Source organism: Pteronotus mesoamericanus, unplaced genomic scaffold, assembly GCF_021234165.1.
Source record: "Pteronotus mesoamericanus isolate MK-2021 breed Mesoamerican mustached bat unplaced genomic scaffold, CSHL_Meso_final contig_438, whole genome shotgun sequence".
NCBI classification, from domain to species: Eukaryota; Metazoa; Chordata; class Mammalia; order Chiroptera; family Mormoopidae; genus Pteronotus; species Pteronotus mesoamericanus.
In genome coordinates this window covers 302,468-316,827 of record NW_026555165.1, presented here as the reverse complement: position 1 = coordinate 316,827, position 14,360 = coordinate 302,468, and the positions used below count along the sequence as shown (strand labels likewise).

The following is a 14,360-nucleotide window of genomic DNA, read 5'->3' as shown; positions in this document are numbered from 1 at the left end:
CTGGGGGCGGGAGATGGATCGCAGCCCAGGTCTCTGGGCCCTGTGCATTTTGCGCCGTAGGGGTGTGAGGAACCCTTCACCTGCCGGGGGAGTCTGCAGAGCAGAGCTACTTCAGAGAAAAAGGATGCAGACAGACAGACAGATGGAAAGTCGGGCAGGAGCAGAGCAGCTGCAGGAGGCAGTGGAGAGCAGACCAGTGACGAGGACCCGTAAACCACAGTGGGAGGGGGCAGGGGGCAGGGGGCAGGAAGAGATAGGGTAAGTGCAGGGAGGGAGGCCCGGGTGGCCTCGGGTGGAGGCAGCCACGGTAGGCGGAAGGTGTAACTGATGTCTCCACCACAAGCAACACTCTTCTGAAAAACAAGAGGAGTCCCCAAGGCTGGCGGGGAAGGGGGACTTGGGGTCCACCCATGGGGATGGGAGCATGGTTTCTTGCGTGGCTCCCGAGTATGTCTCCAGTGGGTTCCTGAGGCTGATACCCCAGAGGTCCTGCCTTGGTGTCTTGGGAGCCACCTGAGGGTGCCCAGCCATAACAAGGAGAGATGGCCACTTGTCACCAACACAGGTCTAATGATGTTCAGTGAGGTCTCTGTCCTCTCCTCTCTTGACTCTCCACCGACACTTCTGATAGACCCGTGACTCCTCACCCCCAACTTCTGGGATCCTTTTAAGGACTGGGGAGGAAAAATAAAACGTTACCGACAGTGTTCAAAGCCCAAGCTGCTATGTGGCTCTGTTTCCTTTGGCACCAGGAGAAGTGGAAAGAATGCTCTCCTGATCTAAGGCACCACAGAAGTGTTTGCTGATGACTTTAGTTGGTGCCCAAGAGGCAGCGAACTTGGAACTTCGCGAACTTGAGTAGACTTCATATGAGCCACCATGTCCTTGGAGGGGGCTTCCAGGGTCAGGTGGGGGCACCCAGACTTCTACCGGTTCTGACTTTTTCTTTGTTTTTGTAGAATTCTAGGGTGGGGGAGCGTCAGGAAATGGGTCAGGAAACCCCTGGCCAGCGTGTTTCACATCTGGTGTGGGGGAATTCTTGGAAGCCAGCTCAGAGGATGTGATGGGAAAACACCTGGCAGAGCAAGTGGGCTTCCACGGGGCGGGGGGGCTGGGATCTGGGCCTCGGAGGCCGTGCGGAACGAATCTGCCGGCCGCGCCAAGAACACGCTGCCCACGCCCAGGGCCTGTGTGGCCCGAGCCCACGGGCTCAGACCTCTGACCTTGAACCCCATCAGGTACGGAGCTGAAGCAAGTGAGGACCAGAGTGGAGGCTTAGAGAGGGTGGCAAGGGGTGGGGCGGCCTGGCAGGTGTCTTAGCTGCAGGAGCTGGAGCCAGGAATGGGAACATCTTCCTTGGAAGAGGCCAGCCGTGGACGCCCCGGACCTCCTATAGCCTCTGCAGCCTGCGGAGCAGGCTTCAGGGCCCTCGGCAGAGTGTGGCAGAACGGGCACACAGACACCGCGGTCGGGCGAAGGGAGCCCTGGTGGGGATGAGGGGTGGGTGCGCGGCGAGCAGGCAGCAAGAGCGCTCTGTGCTGCTGGGGCTGAAAGGGATGTATGAGTGCTGGGCCAAGAGGAGCAGGGGAGCCGTCGGCCCTTGGGGAGGGAGAAGATGTGGACAGTAGCGGGTGAGGTCATCGTTACCGCCCTTCTGCAACGGTGGCGGGGTGGCGGGGGGGGGCGCGTGGGTGCAGGAAGCCACACTCCTAGGGACCAGAGCAGCATGAGAGGGGTCTCCCTCCGCCCCCAGGACAAAAGCCTTTTCAAGGAGAGCATATGTTTGTCCTGTAAGAGCCCAGTTAGGTCCTCGTGTCAGCCCTGTGCAAAGAGTAGTCTTCCTTGAGGAAAGACCCTCAGGGTTAGAGACCCCACTTAGGGATAATGGTTTTTACATTCCGTGGACTGGGTGTCCTGCCTTCCCCAACCTTTAGAGCCACCGCTTCCCCCCTGGTGCTCAGGCCCTCCCTCCTGATTTAGGCAGCACTGGAGTGGAACCTTCCTAAAGAAAGGCCTCCCGGGGCTCCGAGGTGGGTTACAAGTTCACGTCCAAGGGTGGTTGTGCTAAACAGAAACATTCGTTCAGTTCCTTGCTGGGGGAAAGAGGGGAGTGAACAGACTGCTTCAGCCTGTGAGACTGCTGCAGCCTTTTGCAGCTGGTGAGCACAGGAGATCTGCAGGCTGGGCCCGCGCCCACAGAAACCAGAATCCCGGGCCTCAATGTGCCCCGTTACCTAACATGGCACATGCGTTACTTAAAAAACTAGCGCTGGCCTTTGCTAATGCCATTCACTCCACCGAGAAGATATCTTGAGCTTGTTTTCTCTGACCTGCTCTGGGGTGAGTTGAGTTTACATAGGGGAACAGCCAAGGAAGCAGAGGTAGTCCCAGGACCCCTGTGTTTGCACCAGGAATAGGCATCCTGAGGGGAGAGAAAGATCTTTTTGAAGAAGGGTGGGAGAGGGTGGATTAGAGCTGATCTAGGGACGCGGGTTGATTTCTCCCAGTGGAAGTGAGAAGGGACCCCAGAGAGGGGAACGGTGGGGTGAACTCATGCGGTGGGGCTCAGGGGACAGTGAATGACCAGCTGTCTGTCTGCTGTACCTATTCTATGCATTTCTGTACGAGATTTGTGAGGAAGAAGCCTGGGGATTTGGGCCCAGTGATCAGAGCTCTCACATGTCAGAATGAAGAGGAAAGACTGAGAACTAAAACCAACAACAGCCCTGAAGGCACTGATACTGTGGCTGATGGGTACTGAGCACCTACTGTGCGCCTTACACGGTGCTAAGCATTTAATACCTCTTATCTCATTTAAAGATAACACGGCGGCATGTAATAGGCACTGTTTAAAAATCTCCATTTTGCAGGTGAGGAAACGGAGGCTCAGAGAGATGAAGCCATCGGGGAGGATCAGGGCAGCGGGGAGCAGTGGGCAGGGGGAGGGAGCTGGTGTGCTCCTCTGCGAACCACTGTGGCCCTTTGGTCCCTTGGTGCATGGCAAATGCACCCCTGTACACACACAATTTTACTGACTCGTGACAATTCAGTGAGATGGACGTTTTCTCATTTACTCGTGGAAATCATGGGTCAGGACTGGCGTAGTGACCCGCGAGCTGCCGCCCCCTGGGGCGCGTTGAGTGGGACGCCCCGCCAGGCCTGCCTCGCTCTGAGGCCGCGCTCTTCCGTACTCCCCTCGCTCTAACACCCTCGTTGACTCACAGGAAACCTCCCTTCTTGTTCCTTCTTGTTCCTTCTTTTGGTATTCGTTTTTGTACATTTGGACATGGGGTTGCCTCTGACTATACAGGGCACACAGGCCCATTCCTCCTCCTCCTGCCTGGGGGCCCCGGTTTGTGTCTGAGCTGAGGCGCGGCGGCCAGTACCGCGCAGTGGCGTGATTGTGGTCCTGTGGTCAGCCCCTCGCCCTGGGCCCTCCCAGGCACTCATGCTTTCTGACCTCAGGACGTCCTGTGTCAAGCTGCAGCCTCTGGCTCCACGGTGCCCTGCAGTCTGTGTCTGGGCCCGGCGCTCTAGAGCTGGGAGGACCAACCTCGAACACACTAAGCTCTGTTTGATGTCACCAGGTAGACTTGGGGGACAGAGACAGATGCCAGGGATGAGAGGCCGAGGCAGCATCCCTGGGGAGCTGTGGAAGGAGGAGTTCCTCTGGGGAGACTGAGATGCAGAAGGGGCCCCTTGTATGGGCATTTGGACTGCGCGTTTGTCACCATCAAGTTGGAAAGGAAACATCCAGGCCAGAAGAGGCGGAGGAAGTGGAGCCAGGCGCGTAGTTGGAGGGACAGGTTCCCAGTCGGAGCCTGAGCTTCATCTTTCAGCACCTCGCTCCTCAATTCCAGATGCTCCCCTCGGGGAGTCTCTGCTCTCTACTCTTGGCTCAGGCAGCCAGCGCTTAATGAGAACCTGAGGGGTCCTCCGGCTGCGGGAAGGGCCAGTGCGACGTGGAGGCCAAGGAAGTGGGTACTGACGTCAGGGGCTCGTGGTGCCAGTCATTTTCTGAGCTCTCGGGTGGAGCTCGGAGAGGCAGCACCTGGGGGCAGGGACTCATCTGAACTCTTTTAGCCTCGTTCTCTGAACTTGTGTCAGGAAACGTGAGCTGGAAATCGCCCCAGAACAGACAGTCCTCTGCTGATCCTCTTTCTTCATTGCGTCCAGCAGCGGCAGGGTGTCTTATTTATTCACTCACTGTGGCAGGAACATGGTGTCTCCGTCCTTGACCACCACCTCTAGCCTAAGGGCGCACCCGTACCCTGGAGTGGAGACCTGCTGTTTGGCTGAGCCTCGTCAGACGCAGACCGCAGAGGCGCCTTGTTTAGGCGTCTGCGTGCTGGGGACGGGTGGTCGGGATGTGGATCTCAGCTGTCCTGGTGCAGCGTGATCCTGATGCGCGGGCCAGCCTTGGAGCCAGGACGTAAATAAGGCTGCTCGTTGGAGCTTTCTGGATCCTTGCCCATTCTCACTCATCTTTCCTTCTTTTTACTACTCCCTTAGCTTGCTTCTTCCTCCCTCTGTGGAGTGCGCTCTGCTCAAGTCTGTAGCAGGGCTTCGGAGGGGGTTCTGATTCCTTCATTCGCCTGTGCATCCATCCAGCATTCGGTGAGGACCTGCTGTGTGTTGGGCCCTGTGCTGGGCCCCAGTGTACAAACTCAGTGGCACATGGTGTTGACCTTTGGCTTGAGCAGCCGCCAGCACCCTTCAGAGCCCCTCGGCAAGGCTGTCAAATTCTGAAAATAGTGGGGGAGCCCCAGTCCAGGAAGAGGAATCCAGGGAGAGGAGTCCAGGGAAGGGACCAGGGCTGGCCAGCAGAAACGTCAGGTTCTTAAGACAACCCCAAGTCTGCCTCCCCCAGGACGGTGACAGTGGCTGATAATGCTGGTGTTCATTCAACCTAGAATACTTTTTCATGCCATTGCGAGCCCTGTGTAGTTAGTAACAGGGGACAAAACTTAAAGTCCAGATCTCCAGGCTCTGTGGAGTTCTTCTATTGGCTTCCTAGCCTTTGCAGTGCTGTCTCCTAGAAAATCCGTGACATGAACCCAGGACATCCTCTTGTTGTCCTAGCCTATAAGTTGTGTAGGGATTGGATTGCTTTGCCAGTACAGTTGCTGGGATAGTGGAGCCACACTTGGCTGTCTGTCCAGGTGGAGATGTGGCTCAGGGGGCTGCAGACCACCACGAAGGGTCCGTAGCTGTCCCAGGGGAGGGGGCACACTTACCTAGTCACGCTCTCATGCAGTACCAAAGGGGAAATTAGTCCCACTTGCCACGCAGGTCATGAGGTGAGGCACAGCCAGTGGGCCTGAGAGACCGTGTGAGGCCGGGAAGGTCCGCCCCTAGCAGAGGTGAGGCCTGCCCTCTCGGTGGCCTCCTCCCCCTCACAGGCTCCAAACAGGCCCTCGGTCTCCCTCCTGCCACTTCAAAAACCCACAGTTGGAGTCCTGAGAATGTTATTCTCTTCTACTTAAAGACATTCCATTCCATGTGTAATTAAATGTGTGGTATTGAATTAATGTTTTCTTCTGAGCATTTTTGGCAGCCTGAGACCCTAGGGTCTGGCCAGTGTAACGAAAACACACACTTCTCAGAGACTCTCTTGCTCTCCCTCTTCCCTCTTCTTCTGTTCTCTGCCAAGAGCCTCCCTCCTCCTCCATTCACACAGTCGTCCCCAGGACTCACCTCGTAGCGCGGGGGCCCCTGAAGCTGTCCAGACTCTGTTCTTCCACGAGCCGTCCTCACCCCCAGAAGGCGCCCCCTCTTCCCTCGCTGAGCTCAGGTGGTGGTGACCGGGGTGGCGGGAAGTTCCCCTGGAAATGACTTTCGCTCTGTCCTTATACGATAGGTGTGTTTGGTTGCCGCCAAGTACTGTTGCCAGTTCAGGAAGCAACGCCTCCCTCCGGGGTGGGAGACGCAGGGGCACGGGGCGGGGGCGGGGGGGTGGGACGCGCCGTGAAGCATGGCAGCGTGATGCCATCTGCTCACGCTGGGCGTCAGAGCCTAGCGGGCCATCTCGAGCATCTGGGTGGCCTTGGGCTAATTACTTTATCGCCTTGCACTTCAGCTTCCTCAGCCGCAGCACTTGGGGCAGTAACACCCTGGGTTGAAGCGACTTGAGATGAATTAGGTGATTCATGGAGAGAGCTTAGCACAGAGCCTGGCTCAGGGTAAGTGCTCACTCAGTGGCCGTTATCTGATCGTTAATACTACCAGGGGGTAATGATAAGGGAACACAGACCGGCCCAGTGTGAGACAGCTGATGGGGGATCCGAGCTGTCTCAGCTGTGCGGCTGGGACCACTTAGGGACTGGGTGTCACAGTGGTCAGAGGAGAGGGGAAGGCAGGGTGGTTAGGAGAGCCCGTGGGGTGGGGTCAGCGAGAGAGCAACTGGCCGGCCCTGCGTCTGAGTCCCTTAGGCCACAGCCTTTGAGGAAGACGGTTTCAGTCCCCCCCCACCCACTGCCCCGGCCTCCCACCCACCCTCCACATGCATGTCCTCTTGGGACAATCATCAGAGCTCCAAGGTCACCAGTGATCTCCTGTTAAGACATTCTGGGCTGGCTTTCGGGGACTGTCTTTGCTGCCTGACACACAGCAGAGTCAGATTCGCCGTTATTTATAAACACCGACCCTGGGAAATCTGGTTTTTCTCTGCCGATCAATAGCAGTCTTTAGTAGCTGGGTGTCTCTGTCTTTGATGTCTTTATTCCATTGTCTGACCAATGTCCTCCCGCGGCCTGTTTGGGACTCTGAGGGAGGAAGAGGTTGGATACCGTGGTGGCAGGCTTGCACAGCCCGCACGTGACCCCCTGAGCCAGTGCCGGCCGCCCTCCGAGCAACCTCAGCCCATTTTACTTCCAGGCGACATCACTACCCTTCTGCAAGCTTCTTTCCAGGCTGCTGTTTTGTTCACAGGTGTATTTATTTCTTAGTAGAAGTGGAAACATTGCAGAAAGGAAGGAGACCTACTTTTGTTAAATGTCCACTATGTTTCAGTTATTTCCAATGATCTCTATGACCTAAACATTTTAAATCCATCCTCTTAACCACCCTGCCAACCAGATGCTCACGTTTCCGACCTGCAGCTCAGGAATGGGGTCTAAGAGGCGATAGGCTCAGGGTCCGGACTCGAATACAGACCTGTTCTGTCCCCAGGCCCTCACTCCCTCAGGAACACGGTTTTGTGGGGTTTTGTACTTCCTCCCTCCTAGGCCGGCAGGTCTGAGGAGTGTATCCCTGTCACACCCCCTTTCCCCCAAGAACATAGCAGTGAGGCTGACAATGGCCACCTGTGTCTTTGGCCATGTCTGGCTGTCCAGCAGATTGACCTGCACAGGTCACAGAAGGTGTGGTGGGAAACCTCTGCCTCTCAGGGGAACAGAGCCAGGGCCAGGGGGTGACCACAGCCCGCCCTCTGACCTCTCAGGACTCCACGGTCTTCTGTCAGAGGTGGCATCTTGGGTTAGTGATGCCGCCCTAGGTCAAGCTTGCCCCAGGTGCGAGCTTGCCCCGGAAGACCTCCCAGAAGTGAATCTCACATGTACAGAGGCGTCAGCTTGGCCCTCGGCACAGACACCTGTTTGTGGAGCAGTAACGGCGACACGGAACTTCTGCATTTGTCTGAGGGACCAGTTGTCTGACGCAAAGGGAAGCTCTCCCGCGGCTTCCTCTGTGGGGGCTCAGTGAGTGGCTCTCTTGAAAAAGGGAGTAGGGAAAAGCCAGGCCAGAATGTGCCAGAAACCCTGTCCGTCTCCCAGAGATGCCTCCCCACTGTCTCCTGGCCCCTTGCTCTCTCCAGCGGTCCCTCGTTGCTGGAGACTGGGACGTCTTCCCATGCCTGGGCCGTGCAGCTCCCTCTCCTCCTCCCCTGCCAGTGTCCTGGCGTCTGGGTTTTGTGACCCAGACTCTGCTGGGCTGGCCAGCCAGGCAGTAAAAGGAGATTGATGCCCTCCCCTGCTAGGAAAATCCATCACTTTTTGGCGTGTGGGTCAGATGGCTTCACCAGACACAGCTCTGTGTGAGCTAAAAATACGCGCAGAAAGAGGCCCAGATAGATGCGTGAATGTCAGAAATAGACACGGTTCACTCCAGTCATTCCTCAGGGCCTTGCCTCCCACACCCTTCTCCCCAGGGCCTCCAGGAAGGGGGCCTACTCTGTCCCTGGGGAAGCCGCTGTCCTGGGCCCCAGGGCGGGCAGGTGAGAGAAGTTGGGGCGGGAGGAGGAGAAGGGGGAGGATGGAGGGTTGAGCTGCTGTGCACCACATCGTCTTGGTGGCTGCAAAGTAGGGAAGACACAGGACAGGCAGCCATGCGTGATGGAAAGAACACAGGCTCAGATCCATAGAAAGAAGGGAGGAGTCCTTCCTGAGCTGTGCTTCAGCTCTGGGAACTTCGGAAAGTTACCCCTGCCTCCATTTTTCCACCTGTAAAAGAGGTACAATAACACGCATCTGTTGTGAGAATTGAAAGTGGAGCAAATAGCAGGTCTGGGCACAAATTCACCTCCCTTACCAAACTTCTTCTTACTTAGGTTCGGGGAAAGCAGCTACGCCTGTGGTGGCCTGGTTCTAGAATCTTGTTGGTACGTGGGGTTGTCCACATGGAGGTGGTTTGCCTCATGTATTTGGCCCATAGCCAAAATAGCAGGAGAGGGTGGGAAGGAGGGAACTGATTTTTAATTCCCTTGTTGTAAAGACTGGGGCATGGCCCTGCAGCATGCGACAGCCACCTGGAAGCCCCGTGGCCTGGCCTGCGAGCAGCTGTGACCCTGCAGGTCTGTCCCCAAATGTGTCCTCTCACAGCTCCTCACCAACAGGTCATCTGGGACAAGGTGGGGGCACCAAGAGCTCTGATAGAAAATAAAAATTTTGTATGGTCTATTCTGAAAGGAACCCCCAAGCCAACCAAATCAGTAACCAAAGTCTTGTAGCTGCATCCCTCTGTCCCAGTCCCAGGTCTCCTTGACACTCAGGGGACCCACCTACCATAGCCGCCTGTCTTCAGCTGCCCTTCTCTGGCAAGGTCATTTGAGGCCGTCCTCTCCCCTGGCGCTGCGGAGCTCCCCCCTGGTGACGCCACAGACGGAGGAGGCTCCCGCCTGCTGATGGCCGCGGGAAGGCCCGTGAGTGGTCTCTGGCTCCCTACTTCCTGCCCGGCCCCCTTCCTGACGCTCTTTTCAAATGGGCAGGTGGCTGAGGGCACCTCCGTGCCTTCTCCTGCAGACCGGCTTTAATTAGGTCGCTAACTGGGCCACGCCACAGCTGCCTTCTCTGTCCGCAGACCCTGGCCCCTGGAGGCCCCCTTCTGGACTCGGCTCTCATGGTCTCGCTGGTCTTTCTCGTCCAGGAGGAGGGTTTGTCAGGGGGCACTGCCCTCGGTAACCTGGGCTGCCTCTTGGTAGTCTTGGTCACAGGGCAGACTTTGTGTTAGACTTGTCTCAGCCGCTTAGCAGGAGCCAGTGTGTCTCCTTGTGTGTGCCGGCAGGTACGCGAGTGCGTGTCCGTCTGTCCTTTCTCCTGGCCGCTGGGCCAAACTCTCCATGTGGGTTATCTCGCTCAGTCTCCTCTAGAATCCAGCAAGTGAGGCGCTGGTGTTAACCCCACTTCACAGGTGAGGAAGTCGAGGCTCTGGGGTGACAGAACTATCTCAAGCCCAAAAAAACGAGCCAAGAGGAGGAGCCAGAACTCAAACCCAGTTCTTGACTGCCCTAGTGACCTCACTGTTCAAAGTGCGCGTCTGTGGACCGAAAGCACACAGACGTCACCTGGAGTTTGTTAGAAACGCAGACTCTCAGGCCCTGACCCGGGATCAGCCTGAGGCCCAGGGCAGCCCCATGCGCACTGGCTGCCCAGTCCGCCGAGTCCTCTCCCCAGAAACCAGAGCTAATCGCCCTGGAATCCCGCGCATTGGCCAGTGTCGACCATTGTCCAGCTGTGGTCTGGGGAGCTTAGGCGTGTGTCGGGCAGAGCTGAGCTTTGATCCCTTTTAAGACCGCGACGAAGAGCCGGTTCTCATGCCCATGTTGGGGTGCTGGGGTTTGTCCCTCCTCCTGTGCACTAGGGAGCAGATGCCCTGCTCTAGACCCCTGTGCTCTGCTGTCCCCCGGGGCCTCTAATGAGGGCGAGACTGACTTGGCTGCTCTGCTCTCTGTCCCCCTCCCACAGATGTGCAGCACATTAAGAGGAGGGACATCGTGTTGAAGCGAGAACTGGGCGAGGGAGCCTTTGGAAAGGTCTTCCTGGCCGAGTGCTACAACCTCAGCCCGACGAAGGACAAGATGCTGGTGGCTGTAAAGGTAAATCCCGGACGGGTGGGCCCCAGGAAGGCAGAGGGGTGGCCGGGCTCGGACAGGGAAGAAGAGGCTCTGTCTTTCCGGTGTAAACTGGCTTTGTCAGATGCAGTCGGGCCTTTGCTCCAAGGTCATTGAAGTGTCCTTGGGACCAAAGCCAACTTCCTTTGGCCTCGGAGGCTGAGAGCTGTCACCCAGCATGTAAGGGGGCTGTGCCTGAGGTGCCGCTGGAGGAGCAGGTCTTGCTGTGTAAGGCCCCGGCTCTGTCCTGGAGCGCCTGGGCTCCCTCCTCAACAACCGTGCAGACGGCGGTGTCTGGGCCTGCAAGGTCACCTGACCACTTCTGAGGAGCAGAGTTGGGTGGGGTCGGCTGCTCCAGGGCAGCAGACCTCCCTGGCAACAGAGGAGACAGGAGGGGTATCCGGCACTGAGCCCAGGGAGGAGGGTGAGTGAAGGTGGAAAAAGCTCTTAGACACCCGCCGTGGGATCCAGGCCCAGACCCCAAGGGCACGAGCCTGAGGGTAATTGCCTGCCGGCAGCGGCTCCATGGCCCAGTAACTGCAGGGCTCTTTGGTTGCCGAGCCAGCTGGGCAGGTCTGCAGCTGGAGCTGAGCTGCTTGCAGTAGTACTGAAGGGACTTGGCCACACACTTCCTCCAGCAGTGACCAGCTTCGCCTGTGAAGCAGTGTCAGACAAATCTTTGAGCGTGAGTGGTGCAAACGAGTCCAGTCACCTCACTGAGGCGGCCATGGCCCTAAGGAGCCCCGCTGCAGAGTACGGGCTGGCCTCTGGGCACACAGAGCAGACGTTGTGGGCTGGGGGCAGGAGGTGCGCTCCCGGTGAGGACTCTCGCTCAGACGTTGAACGGGCCCTGTCCTGAGCACTGAGCGCTCTGCCCCCCGCCCCCGCAGGACGGTGTCAGGCTTCTGTGCCTTTGGGTCTCGGTTCACGGCGCCGCGCCTGGAGGTCTGCTCTCCCCTGAGGCATGGCCTCAGTGCCCGCAGGCAGGGCCGCGTGGGCCACAGGCACAGTGTGGGCATCAGAGACCCAGCCCTGCTGCCGATTTAGCCGTGTGGCCTTCTGTAAGACTTTTAACCTCTTTGGACCTCAGTTCCCTTGCCTATATAATAGGAAATAGAATACGTTCTCAAAATTGGGGTGATTAAATGACATGTCACATCCTCAGTACACTGCCTGGGACATAGGTAAAAATGCTCAATAAAAAGTAGTTGCTATGTGTTTTTATTCTTACTGTTTTTGATGCTGGTATTATTGAATGTGCTTAGACATGCCATATGACTGCCAAGCCTGCATCGACCACCTAGAGTCGAGGTTGCCAAACTTTTCCTTTAAAAAGCCAGATAGTAGATGGCTACTCACCTCTGCCCCTGCGGTGGGAAAGCAGCCTACATAAACCAGGGATGATGGCTGTTTTCCAATAGTTTTTATTTTACTTTTTTTTTTTAAACAAAAATAGGCATAGTCTGCCAGCCTTCGCCCTAGAAATAAGTAAGGAACTAGAGTATTGCCCTGTGAAAGGCTAACGGTGATCATTGCTGGGGCATCCTGAGAATAGGCCTGCTCTGCGGGCCTCCGTGGATGTGGGGCGGTCGGACGGGCGAGGGTGTCTTTCCATGGCTTGCACCAGGGCTGTGGGAAAGTGTCTAATTTTGTCCGTAAACTTGGAATCTGCACTGCCCTGAATCCTAATTTGTAGGATGACAGTAACCCACGGGGCGTTCCAGCATCCGCCTGGGAACTGGTGAAAGGCCTGAGCATTTCTGTGCTTCAAGCAGGAAATGAAATGATGGTCTGAAACCCTGGGAAATGTTTCCCGCTGAGCGGTCCAGCACTGAGGGGCAGTGCCCAGATTGGGTAATACAGAAAATGTGTTTCTGTTTTCATCCTTTTCGAAGGGTTTTTTTCTCCCGGGGTCTGGGAACCTGGAGGAGACGAGCACCCTGGGATTTCGCGCCCTTGGCTGCCCAGTGACCGCCCAGCCAGCAGCCCGCGGAAAAGAGGCTCATCTCCTCCGGGGGGCAGATGAGAGGCCCCGCCCCTGCCTCTGCATCCCCTTTAGGCTTGACTCCTCCCACAGGCCCCTTCGCATGTCGCTGCAGGGTGACTGTGGGCTCTCAGGAAACACATTGAAGTATAACCCCAAATTAGGTTTTCCCCAAACTCCGCTTTTAAATCAATGGGCAAGAGCTTTTGGCCCCGCAGTTGCTGTGGTGGAAACGCAGAGCTGAAGTTGAGCCTGTGTTCTGAAGAGGCTTGTGTTCTGTTGGGGAGACAAGGAGAACCCCCGTGAGAGAACTGGAGGGCAGGGCAAGGCAGGGTGTGGGGGGATGTGTCGTGTGAGAGTGACGTTAGGTCATGTGATTTGCGAGATTTGTAATAGGTGATGCCGCTTCTAGTCATCTGACAAGCAGTATGCTTGCTTACAAGATCTTAAAAGAGCCTCCTCTGATAGCCAAATAGCTAATAAGAATATCAGAAAGGTTTCCAACCTAATTAAGTATCAGAAAAATGGTAATTAAACTATGATGAGATACCACTGAACAGCAAGTAGAATGGCTGAATAGCAGTGACAATACCAAGTGCTGCTAAGGACATGGAGCCAGTACAGCTTATACTCTGCTGGTGGGAATGCAAAGTGGTGGAATTGTTCTTGAAAAATCGTTGGGTATTCTAGAACATGAGTAGTGTGTGACCCAAGGCTCCCACTTCTCGGCCTATACCCAATAGGTATCTATCTGTCCCTCTGTCTATCCAGCCAGCCAGCCATCATCTGTGTATTAAGACATTTGTCTAAGAATGTTTGTAAAGCATCATTTAAAACAGCCAAAATCTGGAAACAGCCCCAATGCCTATAATAATTGTAATGTATTCATACAGTGGGAGATTACTCAACGAGGAGAATGGATGGACTCAGCTCCATGCAGCAATGTGGAAGAATCACAACACACCACGTTGAATGAAAAAAGACAGATACGGAGATATGCTATATGTATGATCCCATTACTTAAAGTTAAGAAAAAAGTAAAACTAAACTCTAGTGTTCAGGCATTTATGTTTAGGTAGTCCAAACGATTTATATATAAAAAGCAAGGACGCGAGTTCCATAAATCAGGATAGTGGTCACTGTGGAACTTTTTGTTTTTACCTCAATGACTATATAATTTATTTCCAAGATATCTAACTGGGCCTTAATTTGATTGTTATCTTAATTTTATTTCTCCCTGTTTTTGCTAAATACCTTTTTGGTTTTTTAAATAATTATTTCTTTACTCTCTTTGAGCATTTATTTTTAACATCTTTATCAGCCTATTCTTAAAAAAATTAACTGTATCTGCAGGAAATTTCTTCCTTGTTCTGGTAATTGATCATTTTGATTACTTGGATTAAGCATAGCTTTCCTTCCATATGTCTGGACTTCAGCCTCTGGGTTCCTTTTGGTTTGGAGAATGGTTGTGTCTTTGTTCTGGGTGTCTGTGATTTCAGGTGTCAGTTACCTTAAGCTTGAGATGGACCTTAAAACATTTGTGAAACAATCTAAGTGCAGGATGTCTTGCTTTTACTGTTTCCCATTTAAAAAAAAAAGGTTTTTCTCCTTCTTAATACTTTATAACCACTGGCCTTCATCAGGTCTTTCCAAAATATTCATTGTAGGTTCCATACTAACAGCCTACTCTTTGCAATTATAGTCATTGGTTTTCATGACATCTCATTACAGTCAGTGATGACAGAAACAGATATAACTGCCATTGGTGAGCGTGGGAACAACTGTGGCTGACTCTCGGCCACCCCTCCCTGGGGCCAAGGGCTTCCCCAGGGGTTCGCGGCCTCACGGGTGCCCGTTGGTGTGTCCCTCGGACACAGTCGGCGTTAACCCTGCTGGCCGATGTGCCTTGGTTGAGAGATTTTGTGGCTGAAATATCTCCCCCCAATTTAAAAAAAAAAAGGAAAAGGAAAACAGGCGGCAGACTCCCGAGGCTGGATGAGGTGAAGATGCTAAGTGACTCTGAAGGAGCGGGGAGCCGCTGAGGGATTTGAG

The 14,360-nt window shown here is 55.0% G+C and overlaps 1 protein-coding gene across 1 annotated transcript in view; it reads left to right on the top strand.

Moving 5' to 3' along the window:
* The window catches only part of NTRK3 (neurotrophic receptor tyrosine kinase 3), a 258,426-nt gene that overhangs the window by 198,996 nt on the left and 45,070 nt on the right, over positions 1 to 14,360 (top strand). The window contains exon 13 of the mRNA XM_054577572.1: positions 10,179 to 10,309. Within this exon, the coding sequence (XP_054433547.1) occupies positions 10,179 to 10,309 (131 nt within the window). The remainder of the gene's footprint in view (positions 1 to 10,178; positions 10,310 to 14,360) is intronic.